Genomic DNA, 23,716 nt, shown 5'->3' on the forward strand with positions numbered 1-23,716 from the left:
CTGCCATCTGGTTGTGACATTTGCTTCATTTTTATCCAACACACTCAATTTGCACATTACCAGGAATTTTTTTGCAATAAATACACTTGTAGCTAATTTTTACATGCCATTCCATGAGCCCAAGATCAATGAAATCACAGAGTACCTTGTTACCTGGGGTTTCCAACCAAAGAGAGTCAGCCTAAGGTAGATAGTTCAGTGAAAGCAGGACTAGATTTAAAATCAACTAAGTAGGAGTGCATCCCTGTATTCTGCCCATCACTATGTGACATCAGGTAACTCATTCAGCCTCTGAATCTGGGATCTCACTCCGTAACAATCATGTTGAATTAAACAAACTCTAAGATTTATGCTCCAAAAAAATGAGCCTAGAGGTTCACTATCTGGTTATTTTTTTCATGTCTGTATTTGATCATTAATTCTGAAAAAGAATTTTGTAGGAAGACTAGTATGCTATGTAAGGGATATTCAAGGTATTTTTGAAATTTGGTTTGTTGGTAAATGTACTACCTTGAAACAGAATGGCAGCTAGTAAAAGTTTATATGCCTGTCTTTTATGATTATTTTCTGTGACGCATAGAGCACATGGAATTATTAATTATATAATATCAATTTTGAGGGAAAAGATTTAAGAAAATATAAAAACTTAAGAGTATCAAATTAGCACAATTCCATTAACCAGAATATCCAAATTAATAATGATTAAAAATTGCTCATCTTTAGCTTCTGATGTCTTTCTTTTGAAAGCAATTTTAATTACAATTGAATACCAGTTTCTCTGTTGACTACTTGAATCTTTAGCATTACTTATGGATGCTTTCGAAGACATTTAATACCAGTTAGTAATTTTTAAAAAATTATTGGGTTGACTACTAGTCAAGAAAATATTTGATTCTGCACATAATGTAATAAAAATTTTTGAAAAGCCTTAATAAATTTTCATTAGTAAAGCTGAGCTAAAAGTTGAACTTAGGGATCTCAAAGTTGCACAGTAAAACTGAATTACAAGGGTTAACTTTTTCAGGCATTACTGATTTCCCAAAAGCCCAGTATTCCTTGCTTCTACAATATGCAAACTTTATAAACATATAACTATCAATTTATCTGAAGATCAGATTTCTGAACTATAAAATGGAATAATAATCCCTGCATCCCAGGGTGGATATGAAGATCAGTTGAGATAATTGTAAAGCTTATAACACGGTTCCTAGAAGTACAGACTCTATATATACACAAGAGGCTGTCCCTGAGCTATATTTTCAAGAAAGCTAGGAGATTTTAGAGAGGGAGGGGAAGAGGAAGTACATTTCAGAGCTGGGAGACTACTTATACAAAATGCAGTAGAAGTAAAATGTAATATTCTCTAAACCTAAAAAAAGTTCATTTAACAATTTCAGAAAAAAAGAGAATGTGTCTTTACAAATTAAGTACTGAATGTAAAAATACTACCTAGAAAGCACTATCTTTGTGAATAATTATTTAGAAATGAAAATATGAAAATTAACTTCATCAAAATCAATAAGCCTCTTTTTAAAAGAGACATTTCAACTTGGTTTTGGAGGTTAAATTAAAATGATAAATTCATGAAATTATAATTCCAAATTTATGCCAGTACTTACATATTGTCTTCCACACAAATTTTGGGGCCAACAACATTCGCTGCTCCACTTGCCATTTTGAAGGCAAAATGTTTTTCTGGACAAGCTTTTGAAATCCCACATTTATACCTGGGAGGTTTTGTATCTTTGGAAAAATAGATATGGTTTTTAGATAAAACAATAATAGCAAATACAGGGTGAAAATCAACAATTCTAAGTGCAAAATAGATAATGTACTAAGTGGCTAATTGAGTGTTAACAACACCCTTGGAATGGCATACAAAAAAAAATTCAAATGGTATAATGTAAATAACTGGGAATCAGAAGATATGAGTTCTAATCTTTGTTACTAATTTGGTTTAAAAACTCTAAATAATTTAATCCTTTTATGCCTTTATTTGCAAAATGAGCACATTAGATCAGAATTCCACTAGATTATCTAAAATTGAACATATAATTCACAAAAAAATATGCTAGCTATATGTAACTCTGTGTGTATTAGTGCACCTTAAAATTTATACTGGAAGATTTGTTTTCTCCGAGCTCAAAAAACTTTCTAAATAGTTTAATCAAAAGTTCCTAAGTGTCCTTGTAACTGAGATAAAATAACTTGACTAAGACGGAGGGTAGATTGAGCACTTGAATTAAATTAGTTTCATTTTTTTTCTCCATTGAGAGACACTGATAATTTTTGAACCTTAAATTTAGTATTCACTTTAGTCAAACCCTATGTTAAAAGGCTATTCTATATAGATACTGAAACAAACAATTTCAGCATTTAGGAAAAAAATGAATGTACTGGGGTATATTTACCCATATACTATCTCCTTTAAGGGGAATATCCCTTCTCCATTCTGTCAACTGTCATGCCTTCAAGTTCTTGTGTGTGTGTATGAACTCACTTAACAGTCTGGAGAAGCCTACAGATACCTTCTTTTTTTTTTTAAACCCTTACCTTCCATCTTGGAGTCAATACTGTGTATTGGCTCCAAGGCAGAAGAGCGATAAGGGCTAGGCAATGGGGGTCAAGTGACTTGCCCAGGGTCACACAGCTGGGAAGTGTCTGAGGTCATATTTGAACCCAGGACCTCCCATCTCTGGGCCTGGCTCTCAATCCACTGAGCTACCCAGCTGCCCCCACCTCAGATACCTTCTTAAAATATTTTTAAGCGAATAAAATGAAATACATAGGATTAGAAAGGAAACCAATTATACTGAAATATAGCTGTCAAGGTATTCTTTTTTAAGTTCATAGATGCCAGGTTAAGAACCTCTTGTCAAGGAGAGTAAAAATTGGTAACTGAAGTTATTTCTCATTTGAAATTATCTCACTTCTAGGTCAATTCTATATGTTGAATTTTATACCAGAAAAACTTTAGTTTTTTCCCTTTAAAAATGCACATTACTAAAACATTAAAAAATAAATTTCTTTAAAGATATAAAATACTTACAAGCTATCTGCAATGCTGACCTTGCTAAAATAAAAAACACAAAAATAAAGTTATCTTCAGGCAAAGAAAAAAGAGCTAGGTGTTGAATGTGAAATGTGCCTGCTGAATCTTTAATAAACCCATAAAATGTTTGTTGTTTGGTATTTTGTATATAACCTCTATCACAGAAAAAATAAAGCACCTTGAAAGAAAAATCAACAAGAAAAGATCACATATGCAATATAGCTATAGTTCACAAATATAAACTATAATGACAGAATACAGTGTGGTATGTTTTAATATAGATAGTAAATGTAGTTGTCATCTCTTAATTATCATTGTAAATTTAAGGTCCAATCAGACAGGCATTCTATATGTTAAACTCTGATTACCATATATTCAATGGCCATCATTGCTAGCAATAAAACATTTCAAAATTACTGAAGATTGAATTTTTTTTAAATCCAGTCAAACTAGACTCTTGAGTTACTAATCACAGAATCCTCGATTAAAAGAAGGAATCTAATTTAATCATATGTATGTAATGCAGTAATGCCCATTGTACTTGATAAAATTCAACTTGTGATTGGCCAATTTCATTGACAAGTCAAGTTACTACACTTAATAAAATAGCCCATTCCATTTCTGGCCTTCTCTATGTTTTATTGGTTTTCAAACTTTTCTCATCAGGCAAAAATATGCCTCCATTTAACTTCTACTTACTGGACCTAGTTCTATCTTCTAAATATATCTATTGTCTCTTCCATAAGTGGGTCCTAAAGATAAAAAAAAATGTTCTAGTCACTCTCTAAAATAAGCAACCAGAACTTCTTTAACTTTTCCAGGCATATATTTATTAAGTGCCTAGCAGTGGGCTAGAAATACAAGTACAAAAAATGAAATGATTCCCTAGTCACCAGGAACTTACATGGTCAAATGAGTCAACAAGTACATATAAAAACACAGCATAACTATAAAATTAATAAATGCAAACATACACAAAATAGTTTAGGTAAAAGAAACTATATAGACTATATAATGCCTGTTTTTAAAAGAGGACTGTGAGGGAGAGGGGAAGAGAGTTTGTCCAGTAATATGGGATAGACACTACATGGAGAAAGAAAATGGAGACTTGTGTGGGAAGAAAAAGAAAAGGCTAGCTGTGCTGGATCAAATAGTGTGAGACAGATAGTAATGTCCAAAAGGGTAGAAAGATTAAGTTGAGGCCAGACAGAATAGGACTTAAAGAGCTAAAGAGAGGAGTTTATTTACTCCTGAAGAAACAGAAAGCCACTTGAGTTGACTGAAAGAGAGACACATGGTCATATGCACTTAAAGAAAATTGCTTCAGGAGAAATATGTAGGATAGGCTGGAGTGGTAAGAGACTTGAGTTAGAAAGACCAATTAGGAGACTACTGCATTAATCTGGGTAATAGGTAAGAGAGTTTTTACCAAGATGGTAGTAGCTGTGTGTGTGTAAGAAAAAAGAGAATATAAGAGATTTCATAAAAGAAACTGTAAGATTTTGCAGCTGAATAGCTGTATGGGATGAGGGAGAGTAAGAAACTGAGAATAATGCTGAGGTTGATCCTGGGAGATTAGAATAAAGAAATTTAGAATAGGAGAGCGTTTATAGAGAAAGATAACGAGCTCCATTTTGGACATCCTGAATTTGCAATGTATTCAAGGGAATTCTAGTTTAGAATATTCAAGAAGTAATTGGTGATATAGGGCTGAAATGATGATGATATACAAATATATATATATATGCATATATATATACACACACACATACATATGTGGAAAAATAAGATATATAGAAATATACATATTATATAAAGAAGAAAGGCACACTTCTGTATATATCTATATGTTTGTCTGTCAGTCCATATGCATCCATTTATGTGTTTGTGTTTGACTCCCTGTTGGCATCAGTCTGCATGTGCCTGTGTCATGTCTCTGTTGTATTGTCTGTGTTGTATTTCTGTGCCTATATCTGAGAGTCACCTACATAGAAATGAGAATTAAACCCATCAGGTTAGCAAGATAAAGAATATGGAGGGAGAAAGGTCTAGGACAGAACCATTGAAAAAATGTGAAAAGTAGGGGAGTAAGATATAGATGATGAGCCAGCAAAAAAGACTAAGAAAGAGCAGTTAGACAAGAATAGTTTCATGAAAACCTAGAAAAGAGTATCTAAAAGGAGAAGGAGGTAAACAGTGTCAAACGCAGTAGATAGGATGAGCAGGAAGGAGCAAGACTTAGAAAAGACCATCAGACTTGGCAATTAAGAGATCACTGATAAGTCTGGAGAGTAGTTTCAGTTGAGACAAGAGAGGTTAAAAGCCAGACTAAAAAGTATTAAGAAATACATCAGAAAACAGGAAGTGGCATCAGCATGTATAGTTAATTTTTTAAAGGAGTTTAGATACATAAAAAGGAAGAGATATACAATGATAACTTGAGGGGATAGTAAGGTATAGTGCAGGGCTGTTCTGTGTTTTTAAGGATGGGAGAGACTTGGGTATATTGAAGACTGGTTATATGAACATAATCTACTGAGAAGTGTGACAGGGTGGAGATAGAATGAGCATGTAGGAATGTCGGCCTTGTCAAGGAGATAGGCCATCTGATTAAGAAGTCAGAGAGTGAGGTAAAGAAGCAGATCAAGAGGTTTTTGGAAAAACAGAATGGAAGAAAACTTGAGCTTTCTGGTCTCAATTTTCTTGGTTGAGATATAGGAGGGAGAAGCATGGGAGGCTTGAAGAGGGAAGAAAAGGTTGAAATAGCTTCTGTAAAGAGTAAGCTAGGGAATTAATTGGGGGAATTAAAGAATCGCCTTGGTGTTGGCAAAATTCCTTTTAAAATGTTACTCAACTCTAAGGTATCACTCACCTCATACCTAGCTGATTGGCTGATATGATAGTAAAGGAAAGTAATAAATGTTGGAGGGAATGTGGCAAAATTGGGACATTAAGGTATTGATGGTGGAGTTCTGAATTGATCCAACCATTCTGGAAGGTATAATTTGGAACTATGCCCAAAGGGTGCTAAAAGACTGTCTGCCCTTTGATCCAGCTCCCATTACTAGGTTTGTACCCCAAAGAGATAATAAAAAATGGTTGTACAAAAACATTCATAGTTGCATTCTTTGTGGTGGCAAAAAACTGGAAAATAGGGAGATCACTCAATTGGGGATTGGTTGAACAAATTGTGGTATATGATAGTGATGGAATACTTTTGTACTATAAAGGATGATGAACTACTTGACTTCTATATGAACTGGAAAGATCTCCATAAACTGATGTGGAGTGAAATGAACAGAACCCAGGAGAACATGGTACACAGAAAAATGAAACATTGTGGAACGATCAAATGTAATAGACTCTGATACTAAAAGTAATGCAATCCAGGGCAATCTTGAGGGACTTATGAGAAAAAATGCTATCTACATTGAAAGAACTGTGGTAGTAGAAATGCAGAAGAAAAACAGATAATTTATCATTTGTCTATATGGGTCTATGATTTGGGGTTTTGGTTTTAAAACATTACTCTATTACAAAAATGAATAATATGGAAATAGGTATCAAATGATAACATATGTATAACTCAGTAAAATGTACAAACAGAATTCTACAGGAGTGATCTGATCAATAACACAAAATACAATAAGACTATTACTTTCTTTGTTTCAGAGTCTACATTTTTAAAATTAATATTGACTGTCATTAAGTTTGCAGTAAATTAAAATCCTGACCTACAATCAGACAGTAATTTTGTGAAGCTTAAGTGCAGGACTTTACATTTCTCCCTATTATAGATCATCTTGTTAGATATGGCCCACTGTTAATTAAATATCTGACAACATTAATTTTGAGTCTTGATTCTGAGATCTAATTTACTAATTATTTTTCTCAGCTAGGCATCATCCAATTATCAAAGACCATAGTAAAAAGTCTGGAAATCAAGTTATATGTAAGAGTTAAAGGAAACAGGGATATTTGGCTTAAAGAAGAACAGCATTAGGAGACATATGATCATTATCCTTGAATAACTAAAGTGCTGTCATGTGGAACAAGGATTAAGTTTATTTTGTGTGGCTCTAAGGACTGAATAGGTAAAATTTACAAGTAGACAGATTTCAACTCATAATTCTATAATTATAAACATCAATCAGGAATGTTTAACTAGAAAAGATAAATCTATTCTTTTTTTAGTCAGTTTCCCATCACTGAAAGAGAGCAAATAGGAACAAATTACTATACCCTTCTCTTTCTCTCTCACTCTCCCATACACACACACATACACACACACACAAAGGGATTTCAAAGTTGGATGGAAAGTTAAGACTGGACAGACAATCTCAAAGATCCGTTTTTTTTTTTATGATTCTGAATCTATCAATAGAACTACTTTCACTTCAAACAAACTTAAAAGCCTTGTTACTGAGCTTCATATTTTCACTATGATGGTATAACTAGTTAAAACTGTTTCAAACAATGTTTCAACTAAATGATTACTCAATATAACTATGAAGAGCTACAAATAAGACAAACAGTTTGTCTTCAAATATTGTAGGTCTTTAGTAACTGTATTCCAATATTTTCTAGGTGATTCAACAACAAACTTCTATTTAGCTTCCATAGCTTATATGAATCATAGACATAAATTAATATACTTTCAACTTTTTAGCAAATCAACATTTAAGTTATATTCTTTATGATTATTGGAGAAATACACTTTGTGCTAATTACATGATGAAATCCAGTAATTTTTAAAATAGCTATTGTTTTAAATGCAAAATAAGAACTGAAAATAAAAGTGGAACCTATTAATTGGGTAATAGCTGACTAAGCTTTAGTAATGAATAGAATGAACTATACCATAAGAAATGGAAGAAAGAAATAGTTTCAGCATAGCCTAGGAGAATTGTATGATCTTATGCAGAATGGAGTGAATAAAATCAGGAGAACAATTTATACAATAATAGCATTATAATAACAAACATCTTTGATCTTAAGAACCCTGATCAACCCCAATGATCAGCCATGATCTAGAAGACTAACAATAAAGCATGCTACCACCTAACAGATTAACATAGTAATTTCCTCAAAATATTCAAGATTATATCTATAGGCACACAGATACTTACTGCCTGACAGAAATAATGTATTTAAATTAAAGAAATATAAATCTACATAAATACAGCTTTAAATACATATAGAAATGTATAGATGATATAGATATAGAGGTAGAGATAAATATAGATATAGATATAGATATAGATATCCCAAGCTTTAGGGTCTTCTAGAATCATGTTTTACCATTAGGTCAGTCGGGGTTCTTAAGATCAAAGTTGTTTGTCATTACAATATTACTGCTATTTCATAAATTATTCTCCTGTTTGTGTGTATGAACCAATGAGGGAATTGTTTTTTCTGACTATGTATATCACTACAAGGGTTTTAATTTATCACTTTCTTCCTCTCCCCCACCCACCAGAATGAAAAGCAGACAGGGAGAGAAAATGCATTTTTATTCATTTTTTAAAAGTTGACATTTTTATCTAAAAAAAAAAAAGTTCTCCCTCCCAAGGATCATCGAGAATATGTATTTTAATTTTGTTCCCCTAATGGCAGAATCTTAAATGTACTATGTGTTCCATGATATTTGATAATTTTAAGAGCCACTATTATTTGCATTTCAATATTACAAAGGATCAAAATAATCAAATTTACTTCTCTTAGAAAAAAAAGAAAACAAAATGGCAACTGAGGGTAAAGATAACTTGAAGACCTAGATATTACAAAGAATAAGAGTTAAAAAGAAACAGAAGAAACTTACCAAATAAATTTCCTAAATTTGAATCTAGCTTTATTTCAAATACTTGAGATATAACATAAAATGTCAGTAGAAATACTGCTACAGCAACCACCAACTTTACAGCACCTAGAAAATAGGGAACAGCTTAAGTCATTTCATAAAATTTTCATATAATCTTTTAATAAATATAGGTATATGAAATCCTATTATTAGTAGTATTAATTAGTATAATTATTATTAGTATTAATAATCAAATCACAATCCAATTACCAATTAGCAAGTAGATGATGGACTCAGATCATTTTTAACCATGTACTAACCCTGTCCAATACAAAATGCTCATTAATAGTCAATAAGAATAGGCATGTATGACCTTTAAAATAAATGTTTTATTATTACTGAAAAAACCACTTGAGTGATAATCAGTAGAATCACTGTCCTATATACAATGTAACACACACAGAAACCACCACCACCACCACCACCACCAACAACAACAACAGAGAAGTTCTGTGAATGACTAGCTCTACTGGTAAACAAGGTAGTTAAGTACTGAACAAGTTACTGAAAGGTACCAAGTAGTGTTGACTATACTAACCTCAGCAGACAGAAGAATAATAACTTGTTATTAGCTATCAACAATATCCTTAAAACTTGACTCCCTAATACAAAACCCATTGCAATTTTGTCTTGTTATTTTTGGAAGACTTCTTTTATTTTCATTTCCCCTCCTAACTAGAGCTGGAGAGGCACAGTTAGAAGTAGGCATAAAAGAGTGGAGTGAGGGCAACTGTCTCCAGGCTTCTCCAGGCAGGGCAAGAACCCTTAGAATGAATACTGCTTCTGAGACATGTTATCCCTTGGCAATAGTCAAAGGAAGAAGAAAATAAAAATCATTGCAGAAAGGAAAAAAGAAAGTAAAAAAATAAGCATTTATTAAGTTTCTGCTTTGTGTCAGGCACTGTGCTAACGTTTCCAAATATTATCTCATTTGTTCTGTCCAACAACCCTGCCAGGTAACCCCAGTTAAATGACTTGCTCAGGGTCACACAGCTAGAAAGGATCTGAGGCCAGATTTGGATGTCTTCCTAACTCCAGCACTCTACTCATTGTGTTACCTAGCTGCCTTGGTAATCCAATCATCAATGTAATTCTTTTTTAAAAAGGGAAAAACTAATCTAGGAAAAATTAGAAGAGCTGTATAAGCTAAACATGGATAGCATTTCTACAATCAACTGTGGGAATGAGAGATGGTGAATGTTGGGGAAAAGAGTTACTCTCAGGCTCTTCTAAAAAGATTTCAGAATGAGTAATGGGGCGTATAGTCATATTTACATATGAAATTTCTTCAAATATCCATGTGAAACTTCTCGAGATTAAACATATTGTCTGAATGTAATTTAAATTTTTTATTTATCTAAGAAGCATAAAACAGTGAATGGAGAATTGAGCCTCTAAATCAAAGACTTGAGTTTTAACTCTTGCCTCTGAAACATACTGTCTGTGTGGCCTCTGGTAAATCATTTGATCTCTCAGTGCCCCAGGTAACTCTCAAAGAGTATAAATTGTAGAATAAGTACAGTGGTATATCATGTTTCTTCACAAGAAGTTGCCTATCAAAAAAAATCACAGGTTCAGTCCCCAAAAAAATTAATAATAATATATTTATATTTGAGCTTTCTTACCCAAGTTCTATTGCTAGGCCCAAAAATAACTCCAGAAAGCAAACAAGAAAGGCTTTAAGTACTGCTACTGTATTAGACCTATGCTGGTTTCCAAGAACCAGTACAGCTAAATATAGGAAGACTCATCACCAGGTTGGGTAAAAAATAATAAATTGTTCAGCTACAGTGTATTTCTGAGGCCATCTACTAAGTCACAGGAAGGGGAAAGGACTACCTATGTCAACAAAATAAGAGATCCTTCAGGCATATCTGAGCTTTAATTTCTTTAAAAATAATAGGCTGGGAGGGGTAATGGGAGGGGAGGGAGGAATAGAATATGATTTTTGTAACCAAGGAATAATGTTTGAAATTGACCAAATTAAAAAAAAATGTCCCATAAATAAAATTTTTGAGGGGGGAGCTGGTCATTAAAAAAAACAAAAAGGCTGTTTGTTGTTGTTTTACAAAAAAGATTTTTTAAAACAACCTAATTAAAAAATCATGATTTTGATTTTTTTTTTCCCCCTTAATGTGCCTCTTCCCCTATTGGTCAATACCAAAAAGAAAGACAAGAAAGCTCTGGGTTCTAGCCCTAGCTGTGCCACTATATAAGTCCAGTTTACTTAGAACAAATTACTACTTCTAGGGGCCTTAACTTCCATAAGTGTAAACTGAGGGGTTTGGACAGACAATCTATAAGATTCCTTCCTATTCTAAAATTACATTATTCAATGGCTTGTTTGTTCACTCTTAACACATCTAAGATACTTCTGAGAAGTATCCCCTAGGAAAACAATCTATTGTTTGCCTATGAGATGTAGGTAATTAAAATTACCTAATCTCTATGCTGAGCAGGTATTTACTAGGTATTTATGAGCAGCAACTACCTCCAGGGCATAGGCAATCCACAGAAAAGAAACATGGTTTCAATGTAAAGCTAAAAAGAATATCAGATAGGAAAGGGAAACAGAAAACTGGTTCACCAAGATACCCCCTCCCTTGAATTATCTATGGAACAATTTTTATTTTATGCTTATAGGCCCTAACACAAACTATTTTCATATTTTTCTTAATATTTTTGTAAATAATTATTTAATGTTTTTAGTATAGTTTCTCTAATAAGTTTGTACTGCAAAATATGTAATCACCTGATATTTTATATCCTTAATAAGTATTTTACTCATCTCTCCACATATAATGTTAATATGTTAGTTCACTTGCTACAATACTATTAAGGGTGGTTAATATTCATTCCTCACCACTTCTAGAACTCATTCTTCAATCCTTTGTAATCCAACTCCCTACTCTACTTTTCATTGCTTTCTCCAAAATTACTGCTCAATTCAATGATTTTTTCTCAGTCCTCTTCCCTTTGATCTTTCTCTGTGTCACCCTCCCTCCTCACTTCCTGCATCCATTCTTCTATAATATTCTATAACAATGCTCTTAGAGTTTTCCCACTTGTCTGAAGGCTCTTACCCTGTCTCCACTACTGGATTCTTGACTCCTTCCTTTTTCTCCATCTCTATACCCACTTACCAAGTTTTGTTCATTCTAGCTCTACATCACTGCTCACATTCATGTTCTTTCCACTCCGAACCCTTTATCTATCCTAGTAAGAACCTTACCAACTCTCAGTATAATGGCCTCCTCCTAAGTGGTGCCCTTGATTCTAGTTTCTTCCCTCTTTAATCCAACCTCTTACAGGTGACAAACTGATCATTTTAAAACACAATTCTGATAATGCCCATGTTCACTACTTTAAAAAAAGTTTCATGTTTCCCTACTGTTTCTAGAATTAAATACAATTACCTTGGCTGGGAAATTTAAGCCTCCCACCTATCTTTTCAGTCTTTTTTATTATTTTGTCCCCTTCACATATTCTGCACTGTTGCAAATTAGTCTGCTAGCTGTTCCTCAAAAATGACATTGTGTATCTTACCTCAAATCTATCTTCACATGACTAATGTGGGAATGTGTTTTGCTTGACTATGGATAATTTTTACAAGGGATTTTTTTCTTTTCAATATTAGGGAGGGCTGCAGAGAGAGAAAATAAACATTTATTAATCAGGAGGAAGCTATCCCTTCTTTAATCCTTCCTCCATGCAGTCACCTAATAAATTTTCCTATGGGGGTCTGACAATATTACTCACTAAAATTCCAACAACTACTTATTACCTTTAGGATTAAATATAATCTCCTCCATTTGGCATTTAAATTAAATTAAACCAAGCCATTTATTATCTTTCTCCCTAGTTTTTTTTATATATTACTACCGATCATATACTCTATGGTCAGGTCATCTTGGCTCACTTGCTGCTCTTCATACATAAAACTACATTCTCATCTCTGGCCCATTTCACTGACCATTTTCATGGCACAAATGCACACTGTTCTCACCTCTACCTCTGGGAATTACTGGTTTTCTTCAATATAGTAAAGTTAAGAACTACCTTCCACAAACAATCTTTTTTGATCCCTGCCAGCTGCTAACACCCATGTTCTCTCCCTCACAACCCTCTAGATTTTTGTTCATGTCTCCTTCATTCAAAAGATCCTTGGAGACAGAGATCATCTCACTTACAATTTTTTTAAAGGAGCAAGGCAGGCACTTGATAAATGTTTATTGATTGACTAACTGAAATACTTGCTCCTACAATTCCTAGCTTCCTTCAAAACATAGTTCAAGTGTACTACTTCCTGTGTCTTTCCTGATCCCTCCAATCATCAGAAAGTTCTCTGCTGAAGTCACTTTGCATCACTGTGACTTTATTTTTGTACATGTTGCCATCCAAGAAGGTAAATTCTTTTAGAGCAAAAACTCCTATAACAAAGCAAATTCTAGTGCCCAGTAGATCATAAATGCTTACTACATGTTTATTGAATTGGATTTTTGGTATATGAATGGAAGATATTGAAATTTTTAAACTCAAGCTTCAATAAAGGAGAAAGAAAAGATCCCAAAACCTCATTGTATACTATCAAGAGATTTTACAAATGAAAACAAGTAAGTTTTTCAGATGTCATTTCAGCTGATATTTCACCATTGATTCCTAAAATGTTTACCATATGATACAATATGATATAATAGCTTAAATATATTTAAGTCACACAATATAAAAAGTCACCTTAATCCTAGAAGCTAGACATTATTTGTATAATGTCTAAGAAATATTACTTTAATTAAGCACAATATACTAAGTGTGTCCATCATGAAAAAAGAATTATACTGCTAATATCATAATTCCTCAAATTAAATTTTGTATCCTTCCCTAGAGACAAAATATTTTTAAAACTCCTAATCTTTTATTCATTAATGAACAATATGATTTATTTCCAAATTAATGCAAATACAAATGAAATAAATATCTTACCTGCCATCCTCATGTTTGCGTTTTCAGTCTATGGCACTATTTCATTAAAGAAGCATCCTAAAACAATCAAATAAATCATTACATCTAAATCAGCATAATTCTTTAAAATACATCATTTTAATTTTTAATAAAAATTCAAAGATTTCCTAGTAAATGGCACTGGAGTTTTTTCCCCTATCCATTTTACACACCAACAGTACTCAGAAAAGGACAAAGGTTTCACACTAACTTTTACTGAGTTATTTTAATTAATTCATTCAGAACACATAAACATTAACCATCTGCTATTTTAAAATAGCTTACTTTTGTTACTTTGGAAATATACAGTGCTTTATATACATTATCTCACTTGATTCCCCCTTCTTATTAATGCCTCTAGATCAAGTCATTTTCTGCCCTGTTACAAAGAAAAAGTTAACAATAATGAGGAGGCAAATTAATTTATGTGCTACATTTTACACCTAGACTGTCAGTTCTCTGTGAAATGAGTGATATGGCTACATCTTCTACTCTCTAGAGCTAATCCTGTCTACTATAATTAATTCAAATGTAGTACTGGTATTGTTTTCACTAACACTACTGTAGTCATTGTAGTGTTCTACTTTATTCAATCAGTTTTAAGGCTCCCCAAGAGTCTTTGAAATCATTTGTCCATTATTTGTCATTATATTACAAAGCACCAATATTCAATTATATTCAAATACCATGACTATTTAGCTCTTTCTCCACATAGGGGTCCTCATTTTATTTTCAAAGTTTATGGAATGTACTACCAAATTCATTCTACGACACAAACATGGTACTGATCCCAAAGCCAGGCAGGTCAAAAACAGAGAAAGAAAACTATAGACCAATCTCCCTAATGAATATAGATGCAAAAATCTTAAATAGGATACTAGCAAAAAGACTCCAGCAAGTCATCACAAGGGTCATCCACTATGACCAGGCAGGATTCATACCAGGAATGCAAGGACGGTTCAATATTAGGAAAACCATCCACATAATTGACCATATTAACAAGCAAACTGACAAAAATCACATGATTATCCCAATAGATGCAGAAAAAGCTTTTGATAAACTACAACACCCATTCCTATTGAAAACACTAGAAAGTATAGGAATAGAAGGGCCTTTCCTAAAAATAATAAACAGTATATATCTAAAACCATCAGCAAACATCATCTGCAATGGGGATAAACTAGAAGCCTTTCCAATAAGATCAGGAGTAAAACAAGGATGCCCATTATCACCTCTATTATTAACATTGTACTAGAAACACTAGCAGTAGCAATTAGAGAAGAAAAAGAAATTGAAGGTATTAAAATTGGCAATGAGGAGACCAAGCTATCACTCTTTGTGGATGATATGATGGTTTACTTAAGGAATCCTAGAGAATCAACCGAGAATCAACCAAAAAGTTACTCAAAATAATCAACAACTTTAGCAAAGTTTCAGGATACAAAATAAACCCGCATAAGTCATCAGCATTTCTATATATCTCTAACCCATTTCAGCAGCAAGAATTAGAAAGCAAAATACCATTCAAAATCACCCCAGACAATATAAAATACTTAGGAATCTATCTGCTGAGACAAACACAGGAACTATATGAACACAACTACAAAACACTTTCCACACAGCTAAAACTAGATCTAAACAATTGGAAAAACATTGATTGCTCATGGATGGGATGAGCTAACATAATAAAAATGACAATCCTACCCAAATTAATTTACTTATTTAGTGCCATACCCATTGAACTACCAAAAAATTCTTTTACTGAATTAGAAAAAACCATAATTAAGTTCATTTGGAAGAACAAAAGATCAAAGCTATCCAGGGAAATCATTAAAAAAAATGCAAAGGAAAGAGGACTTGTAGTCCCAAATCTCAAACTATACTATAAAGCAGTGGTTATCAAAACAATTTGGTACTGGCTAAGAGACAGAAAGGAGAATCAGAGGAATAGACTTGGCGTAAATGATCTCCGCAAGACAGTTTATGACAAACCCAAAGACCCCAGCTTTGGGGACAAAAATCCATTATTTGATAAAAACTGCTGGGAAAATTGGAAGACAGTGTAGGAAAGATTAGGTTTGGATCAACACCTCACACCCTACACCAAGATAAATTCAGAATGGGTGAATGACTTGAACATAAAGAAGGAAACTATAAGTAAATTAAGTGAACACAGAATAGTATACATGTCAGACCTTTGGGAAGGGAAAGATTTTAAAACCAAGCAAGACTTAGAAAGAGTCACAAAATGTAAAATAAATTATTTTGACTACATCAAATTAAAAAGTTTTTGTACAAACAAAACCAATGTAACTAAAATCAGAAGGGTAGCAACAAATTGGGAAACAATCTTCATAAAAACCTCTGACAAGGTTTAATTACTCAAATTTACAAAGAGCTACATCAATTGTACAAAAAATCAAGCCATTCTCCAATTGATAAATGGGCAAGGGACATGAACAGGCAGTTCTCAGCCAAAGAAATCAAAACTATTAATAAGCACATGAAAAAGTGCTCTACACCTCTTATAATCAGAGAGATGCAAATCAAAACAACTCTGAGGTATCACCTCACACCTAGCAGATTGGCTAACATGACAGCTATGGAAAGTAATGAATGCTGGAGGGGATGTGGCAAAGTAGGGACACTAATTCATTGCAGGTGGAGTTAGGAATTAATCCAACCATTCTGGAGGGCAATTTGGAACTATGCCCAAAGGGCGATAAAAGACTGTCTGCACTTTGATCCAGCCATAGCACTACTGGGCTAGTACCCCAAAGAGATAATAAGGAAAAAGACTTGTACAAGAATATATTCATAGCTGCACTCTTTGTGGTGGCCAAAAATTGGAAAATGAGGGGATGCCCTTCAATTGGGGAATGGCTGAACAAATTGTGGTATATGTTGGTGATGGAATACTATTGTGCTAAAAGGAATAATAAAGTGGAGGAATTCCATGGAGACTGGAACAACCTCCAGGAAGTGATGCAGAGCAAAAGGAACAGAACCAGGAAAACATTGTACACAGAGACTGATGCATTGTGGTACAATCGAAGGTAATGGACTTCTCCATTAGTGGCAATGCAGTGTCCCTGAACAATCTGCAGGGATCTAAAAAACACTATCCACAAGCAGAAGATAAACTGTGGGAGTAAAAACACCGATGAAAAGCAACTGCTTGACTACAGGGGTGGAGAGGATATGACTGAGGAGAGACTCTAAATGAACATTAATGTAAATACCAACAACATGGAAATGGGTTTGAATCAAGAACACATGTGATACCCAGTGGAATTATGCATGGGCTATGGGAGAGGTGGTGAGATGGGGGGGAGGGAATAAAAGAAAATGATCTTTGTTTCCAATGAATAATGTTTGGAAATGACCAAATAAAAATTAAAAAAAAAAAAGTTTATGGAATGTAATTTGTTAAACATTTGGTTAAAATAAATCATTAAGAATTAATTCAATATAAGGCAGTTTTCACATAAAGAAATCAAAACTATTAATAAGCACATGAAAAGTGTTCTAAATCTCTTATAATTAGAGAAATGCAAATCAAAACAACTTTGAGGTACCACCTCACACCTAGCAGGTTGACCAATATGACAGCAAAGGAAAGTAATAAATGTTGCAAGAGATGTGGCAAAGTTAAGACACTAATGCATTGCTAGAGGAGTTGTGAATTGATCCCACCATTCTGGAGGGCAATATGCCCAAAGGCCTTTAAAATACTGCCTGCCCTTTGATCCAGCCATACCACTGATGGATTTGTACCTCAAAGAGATAATAGGGAAAAATATGTGTACAAAAATGTTTATAGTCGTACTCTTTGTGGTGGTAAAAAACTAAAAATTGAGGGGGTATCCATCAATTGGGGAATGCTGAACAAATTGTGGTATCTGATGGTGATGTAATACTATTGTGGTGAAAGGAATAATGAACTATAGGATTTCTATGTGAACTGGAATGATCTCCAGAAATTGACCTCCAGAGCAAAAGGAGCAAAAACAGAAGATCATTATACACAGAGACTGATACACTATGGTATAATTGAAGGTAATGGACTTTTCCATTAGTGGCAATACAATGATCCAGGGCAATTCTGAGGGACTTATGAGAAAGAACACTATCCACATCCAGAGAAAGAACTGTAGGTACCGAAATGCAGAAGAAAAACATTTCCTTGATCACACGGGTCGATGGGGATATGATTGGGGATGCTGACTTAAAATAGTCGCTCTACTGTAAATATTAATAACATGGAAATTTTGAACAATGATACATTTAAACCCAGTGGAATTGCTCATCGGCTCCAGGAGGGGAGAGGGAGGAGGGGAAGGAAAGAATATGAATCATGTAACCATGGAAAAATATTCTAAATTAATTAATTAAATAATAAATGGGGGAAGAGGATTAATTCAATTAGTTTCAGATATCTAAATTTTAGTTTGATGTCTTAATCTTATATCCTTGCCATTTTGAGAAACAAATTTTTAGAATTGGAACAGGCCTTGGTAGATCACCTAGTCTAACAGCCTTTTTTTTTTTTTAACAGATTGGGGAAACCGAGGCCCAGAAGTATTTGCTGCACAAGCTTAGATTTTCATTTCTGATGTTAGAAAATGTTCAGATGTTTATTAATTCTATAGATGGCTCTTATAGAAGTAATAATTTTGTAATGATGAACCTGGCAGATAGGGCCCTGTCAATAGTAAGATTTAAGGGGTAGATGCACATAGATAAGTGAAAAAAGAAATGACATCTTTACTTCAATATAATTAGTGTCCTTTCTAATTCAATTTATTATTATTTTATTCATTCAAAACATTACTCTGTGAAGGGACCTATAGCCTTCACCAGACTGCCAAAGGCCTCTATGACACAAATAAGATTAACAACCTCTGAATCCACTTATACTGGGATGCTAACTCTTAAAATCAACTCTTAGATTATTTGCACTAAGGGGAAAAAGTTATAACAGATAACCAAGAAATATTTTCTATCAGGTTTCAAAAAGAGTTAAGGGTAATAAAAATGAGGTCATAAGTTCTTGAAATTTACAACCATTAAAACTGAGTAATGAAGGCTTGATGAGGGATTTGGGAGGAGGTAAAAGTGGACAGAAATAGGAATTAGTCTACTGAGGCTATCCTAAAGAATTCATCCTCCATCCCAACAGATATTAAGCACCTGTCAATAACTCAAGCCACAAAAGTATTTATTTGTTTTTCTTTCTGCTTCACTACCAAAAATTACTTCAGTTCTAAAGAGTTCTGGCTAGAGAAGAGCTAATAGGACCCTAACCAAAGAAATAGCTAAATAGTTTCTACAGATGAATATAAAGCACAATACTTGATCTTAGCCAAAAGGTCAAGAAGCACGATTGTTAATTCAAAAGAAAAACTGTAATATATTCATCTATTTTACCAACATTTTTTTCAAATTCAAGTATACAAAAAAAAGAAATTTTAATTAAGAAAATTCAGAAATCTGGGGAAGATTAAATAGTAGTAGAAAAAAATAGAATTAAGGGAGAAGAAAACTCACTTTTAAACCTAATGCACAGAAAATTTTATCAGATATATCCTTAAGAGCACTATATTAAGCATCAAATGAAACAATTTGTGTTTTCATGGTATTTGTAAGTCTAAGGACGAGATATAACACAAATAAATATACAAAGTAAGCCAAATTAAGGGCCATGTAGACAGAGAAGAAGAAAGATCATTAGCATTTGGGGAAATCAAGGAAGGCTTTCTAGAAGGGATAGAACCAAGAGTAGAATTCAATATATGGAATGCAAAGTAGCATTCCAATACCTTGAAAAAGAATAGCTTAAGTGGCTACCATACTACCATATAGTGGTGATAATTAAGAGTAATTAAGTAGTAACTAAGAGGTAAGGCAAGTGGATTAGAGAGGAGACATATAAGAGACTTCAAAAGCAAAAATCAACAAAACTTGATAATATATTAGATATGAAAAAAAGAAGAGAAAAGATTCAAAATATGAGAGTTTCAATGGAAGAAAAAGCAAAATTCAAGAACCAATTTGTGAAGAATTATCTTGAAATATATAAAAATAAGGCTTTATTTTCCTAGATACCTCTCAAAAGTGCCTAAATTATATCAATAGAAACAAGCAAATCATCTCAGAGTGCTCAAGTACTTCAACGAATATAATTTTAAAGGTAAGTCAGTATCTACCTATTCAAAACTTTCATTTTATATATTAAAAAAAAGTTCAGAGCTGTGGTGATTTGCTATATGAGAAACTTAGGTTTAATCAGTAGCAGGACCCAGGTTTTACTCCAATACTCTTTATCTTGACCAATGCTGACTGCTAGGGAAAGATATCCACTTTAAAATATATATATATACACATATATATATTCATTTTCAGTCTCTCTCTCTCTCTCTCTCTCTCTCTCTCTCTCTCTCTCTCTCTCTATATATATATATATATATATATATATATATATATATTTACACACACACACACACACATCCCAGAAAGGAGAGGGAGGAAGTGCTCATTTGGCTGGACTGGGAAGGGAAACATCTCCCCCAGTGCCAGCTCAGCACTCCTGCCAATACCTTACCAATGCTGATACAGAGGAACTGAGCTCAGATTTAATTCAGGGAAAGTATGGAATGAGATACAGGATAGCAGTTTTATAGGATAAACAGTCAAGAGAAAGGGGGAAAGGGACAAACATTATTAAGTGTTTTATATTATGATGTGTCTGTCAGCCACTATATCTCAGTTGATTCTTACAAAAACCCTGAGGTGGATTTTATTATTAGCCCCATTTTATGGGTAAGGAAACTGAGGCAGACAGCCTCAATAAAGCCACTTTCCCACTGTCACACAGTTAGTAAGTACCTCAGGTCTTCCTGACTCCAGGCCTGGCTCTCTTTAAAAAGTAATTTTTTTGTTCTCTTTGAGTTTACACTTTTGAAAGGGAATCCTTTATTCTCTTTGCCTAGTTGAAGCTAACACTTTGGTTAACAATAATTTAAGACCCCAATTTAGTACCTCACTAGATTGTGAAGACAGGATTAACACTCCTTTGTCTATCTTTTGATTGAATCAACATAAGCTTAAACTAGGTGGAGGAGCTGGCAAACTACTTAGAGAATTCACACTCTCAGAAACTTAATCAGCCAGGAATCTGTGAACCCTTTTGATGAGTAATCACCCCTCCAGAAAGTGAGAACTGGTTCCCACAAACACTGCAGTGCTAGACAATTTGGAAACTGTGATTGACCCCTGTGAAGAGAGGTAGGGACAAGAAGCCACTAAAAAAAGGCCCTGAATTTCTGGGGCTAAAAAGCAGGGAAGTCAAAAAAAGAAGGTTGGCTCAAAAAAGAAAGTGGGCCTCAGGAATCACTTTCAGCTCCAGTCATTGTCTTGACCTGCCTCTTGGAGGGATGGTGGGTGAATGGGTAACTGGCTTTCCCTTCCCGTCTTCTGGAGAGAATTTAATTCCTGTTGAAAGTCAAAAAGTCCTGGCTTAGTCAGCATTGGAGCAATATTTAGTTAGATAAGCTAATGTCTTCTCTACCCTTTTGTATTTCTCTACTTTCACTCTTTCCACCTCTTTTGTAAACAAAAGCTATTAAAGGTCATTTCAACTTTGCACATTTGAATTGGTGACTACCATATTATTTATAATTTTCATATATTTTAGTCAACCATTAAAATTTAATTCTTACAACTCTTATCCACTGTACCACCTTGATGTCTCTGACTTTAAGGTAGGAGAGAGTAAAATTGTTTACTGGTATGTGTAAAAGAGACATTAAAGATGTTGTAAGTGAAAAAAGGATAAAGGCAAGGTCAAAGAGGCAAGAAGGAATGGTATGTGGAAACATAAGAGTCCTAGATTTAGATTTAAAAATCTAGCTTTGAATTCTCCTTATTCCATAAAAAGGAATTCCTCTGTAAAGATAATTTTAGGGTTGTGACTTGAAATCTAAATTAATTGGTCACCAGGGAATAATCCCAAATAAAATACCCAAGTCAGTCTGGAAATTTATGGTAATTTTAATTAATATAGAGGGAAGGATTTTAAGGAGAAAGAAGAAAGAGAGTATAGAATTTCTCCCACCTGGCCTGTGTCAGGGGGAGTTCAAGGTCTCTGAAGGAGATTAGAGGCTTCTAAGAGGATAAAGTTTGGAAAGTAAAGGAGAAAAACTCAGCCAGAAACTCACCACCAAACCGGACAAAACCACACCAAGATGCCAAAAGGCCCAGCATGCTGCCACCAGCCACTTCTCTGCCGCCAAAGGTACTGGAGAGAGGAAGTGACAGGAAATATATAGACCTTTTACTCGTGTCCCCTCCTCTAAATTTTCCCGTCTACCAATCACATCAGAGGCTTTTCTCCAGGACTGCCCATTCTTTAGTTCTCATCTTCTTTGATTAGATTATATTTTTTGAGTTACTTAACACTTCTTTGTTAAGTTCACCTTTTGTTAGTTACTTAACCTTTTTGTGATTAATTTACCTTTTATAGTTACTTAACACCTTTTTGTAGTAAGATCTAAAAATAGACTTAGCTTAAAGTTCTAGCTTCACTATAAAGAACTAAGTACCTTCATTGTTCAATCAGGAGATTACAATTTTTATCTTCACCATAAAGTAAGTTCTAAGTAGAGTGGAGTAATCTAAATTTCACACCTTCTTACTTGCCTAATTTTGAACAAGATATTTATCCTCTCTAGGCTTTTAGTTTCCTCAACTTTAAAATGAGAAGTGTTGGACTAAAAACCCTAAAAATTTTCTCCTAGCTCTAAATCTATGACAATTTGTAATATAAAAACATAATTTGCTATTTAATTGAAAATTTTCCTACTATTTTAATTGGTGGCAGCTACATGATCCAGTGGATAGAGAACTGGACTTAGGAAGATGTGAATTCAAATATGGTTTCAGGCACTTACTAGTAGTATGACCCTGAGCAAATCACTTAACCTGTCTTCATCTGTTTTCTCATCTGAATAATGTGGATAATAAGAAAAAATCTATCTCCTTGAAAGCTGGTGTGAGGATCAATGGAGATAATATTTGCAAAGCATTTCAGTGCTATATGAATACTAGCTAAAAAAAGGATTCATAGGTTTTTCATTGATATTATTAAGTGCAAAAACAAATGCTTCTGATCCTTGCCATCCAGTAACTTTGAGCTAGAACACAATACATTATCAGCAAAATAGGTCCTGTTATCTGAGGTGGAGGAGCATTCTGTTTCTAAGAGAGTTTCTAAACCTATTTTGCCTTTCAAAAAACATTAATTTTAATCAAAAAAAGTATTCCCTACTTTGAATTACAAAAGTAGCATGATGTTATCTTAAAGAGTATATTTATTTTAGCTTGCAAAGAATAAAATGTTAGAATTTGGAATAAATGGTAAGGTTATTAATATCTCTAAAATGATTAAAGTAGAAAAAGGCCAAATCTTGTTATAGCTTCTCTTTTTAAGTTCAGGAATGATTGAATCATGCTTTCACTGGACCCAGAGCCTATTCTCCCTTTTGCCCTCCAACAAAATTTCTCTGAATATTGCCTAGGGAGAATTTTATACAAAGTAAACTAGACAACCAGAAGAAGAATATATTTGCTTTTAATCACAATATGACATCATTTAGCTTTCCAAATACAGTCCTATTTATTCCTCAAAGTCTAATTCATTTGAGAGTACATTTATTGAGCAGCTGTTATGTGCAAATTACAAAGAAAAAATTTATACCAACAAGGAGCTAACATTTTTCTGAGAGGACAGGATAGAATATAATAGG

General features: G+C 33.6%; 1 protein-coding gene across 6 annotated transcripts in view; it reads right to left on the bottom strand.

Moving 5' to 3' along the window:
* Nucleotides 1–23,716, bottom strand: part of FAM3C (FAM3 metabolism regulating signaling molecule C) — a 65,720-nt gene that overhangs the window by 22,541 nt on the left and 19,463 nt on the right. For 5 of the 6 annotated variants that reach the window (XM_007504206.3, XM_007504207.3, XM_056799632.1 and 2 more), the window contains exons 2-5: nt 13,893–13,949; nt 8,874–8,978; nt 3,050–3,073; nt 1,620–1,743 (exon numbers count right to left, since the gene is read on the bottom strand). In XM_007504206.3, coding sequence (XP_007504268.1) covers nt 1,620–1,743; nt 3,050–3,073; nt 8,874–8,978; nt 13,893–13,905 — 266 coding nt within the window. In that variant the 5' untranslated portion in view covers nt 13,906–13,949. Of the gene's footprint in view, nt 1–1,619; nt 1,744–3,049; nt 3,074–8,873; nt 8,979–13,892; nt 13,950–22,129; nt 22,205–23,716 lie in introns of those variants that run through there. The other variant, XM_056799631.1, reaches the window with a different exon arrangement.

This window comes from Monodelphis domestica, chromosome 5, assembly GCF_027887165.1.
Source record: "Monodelphis domestica isolate mMonDom1 chromosome 5, mMonDom1.pri, whole genome shotgun sequence".
In the NCBI taxonomy this organism is placed as follows: Eukaryota; Metazoa; Chordata; class Mammalia; order Didelphimorphia; family Didelphidae; genus Monodelphis; species Monodelphis domestica.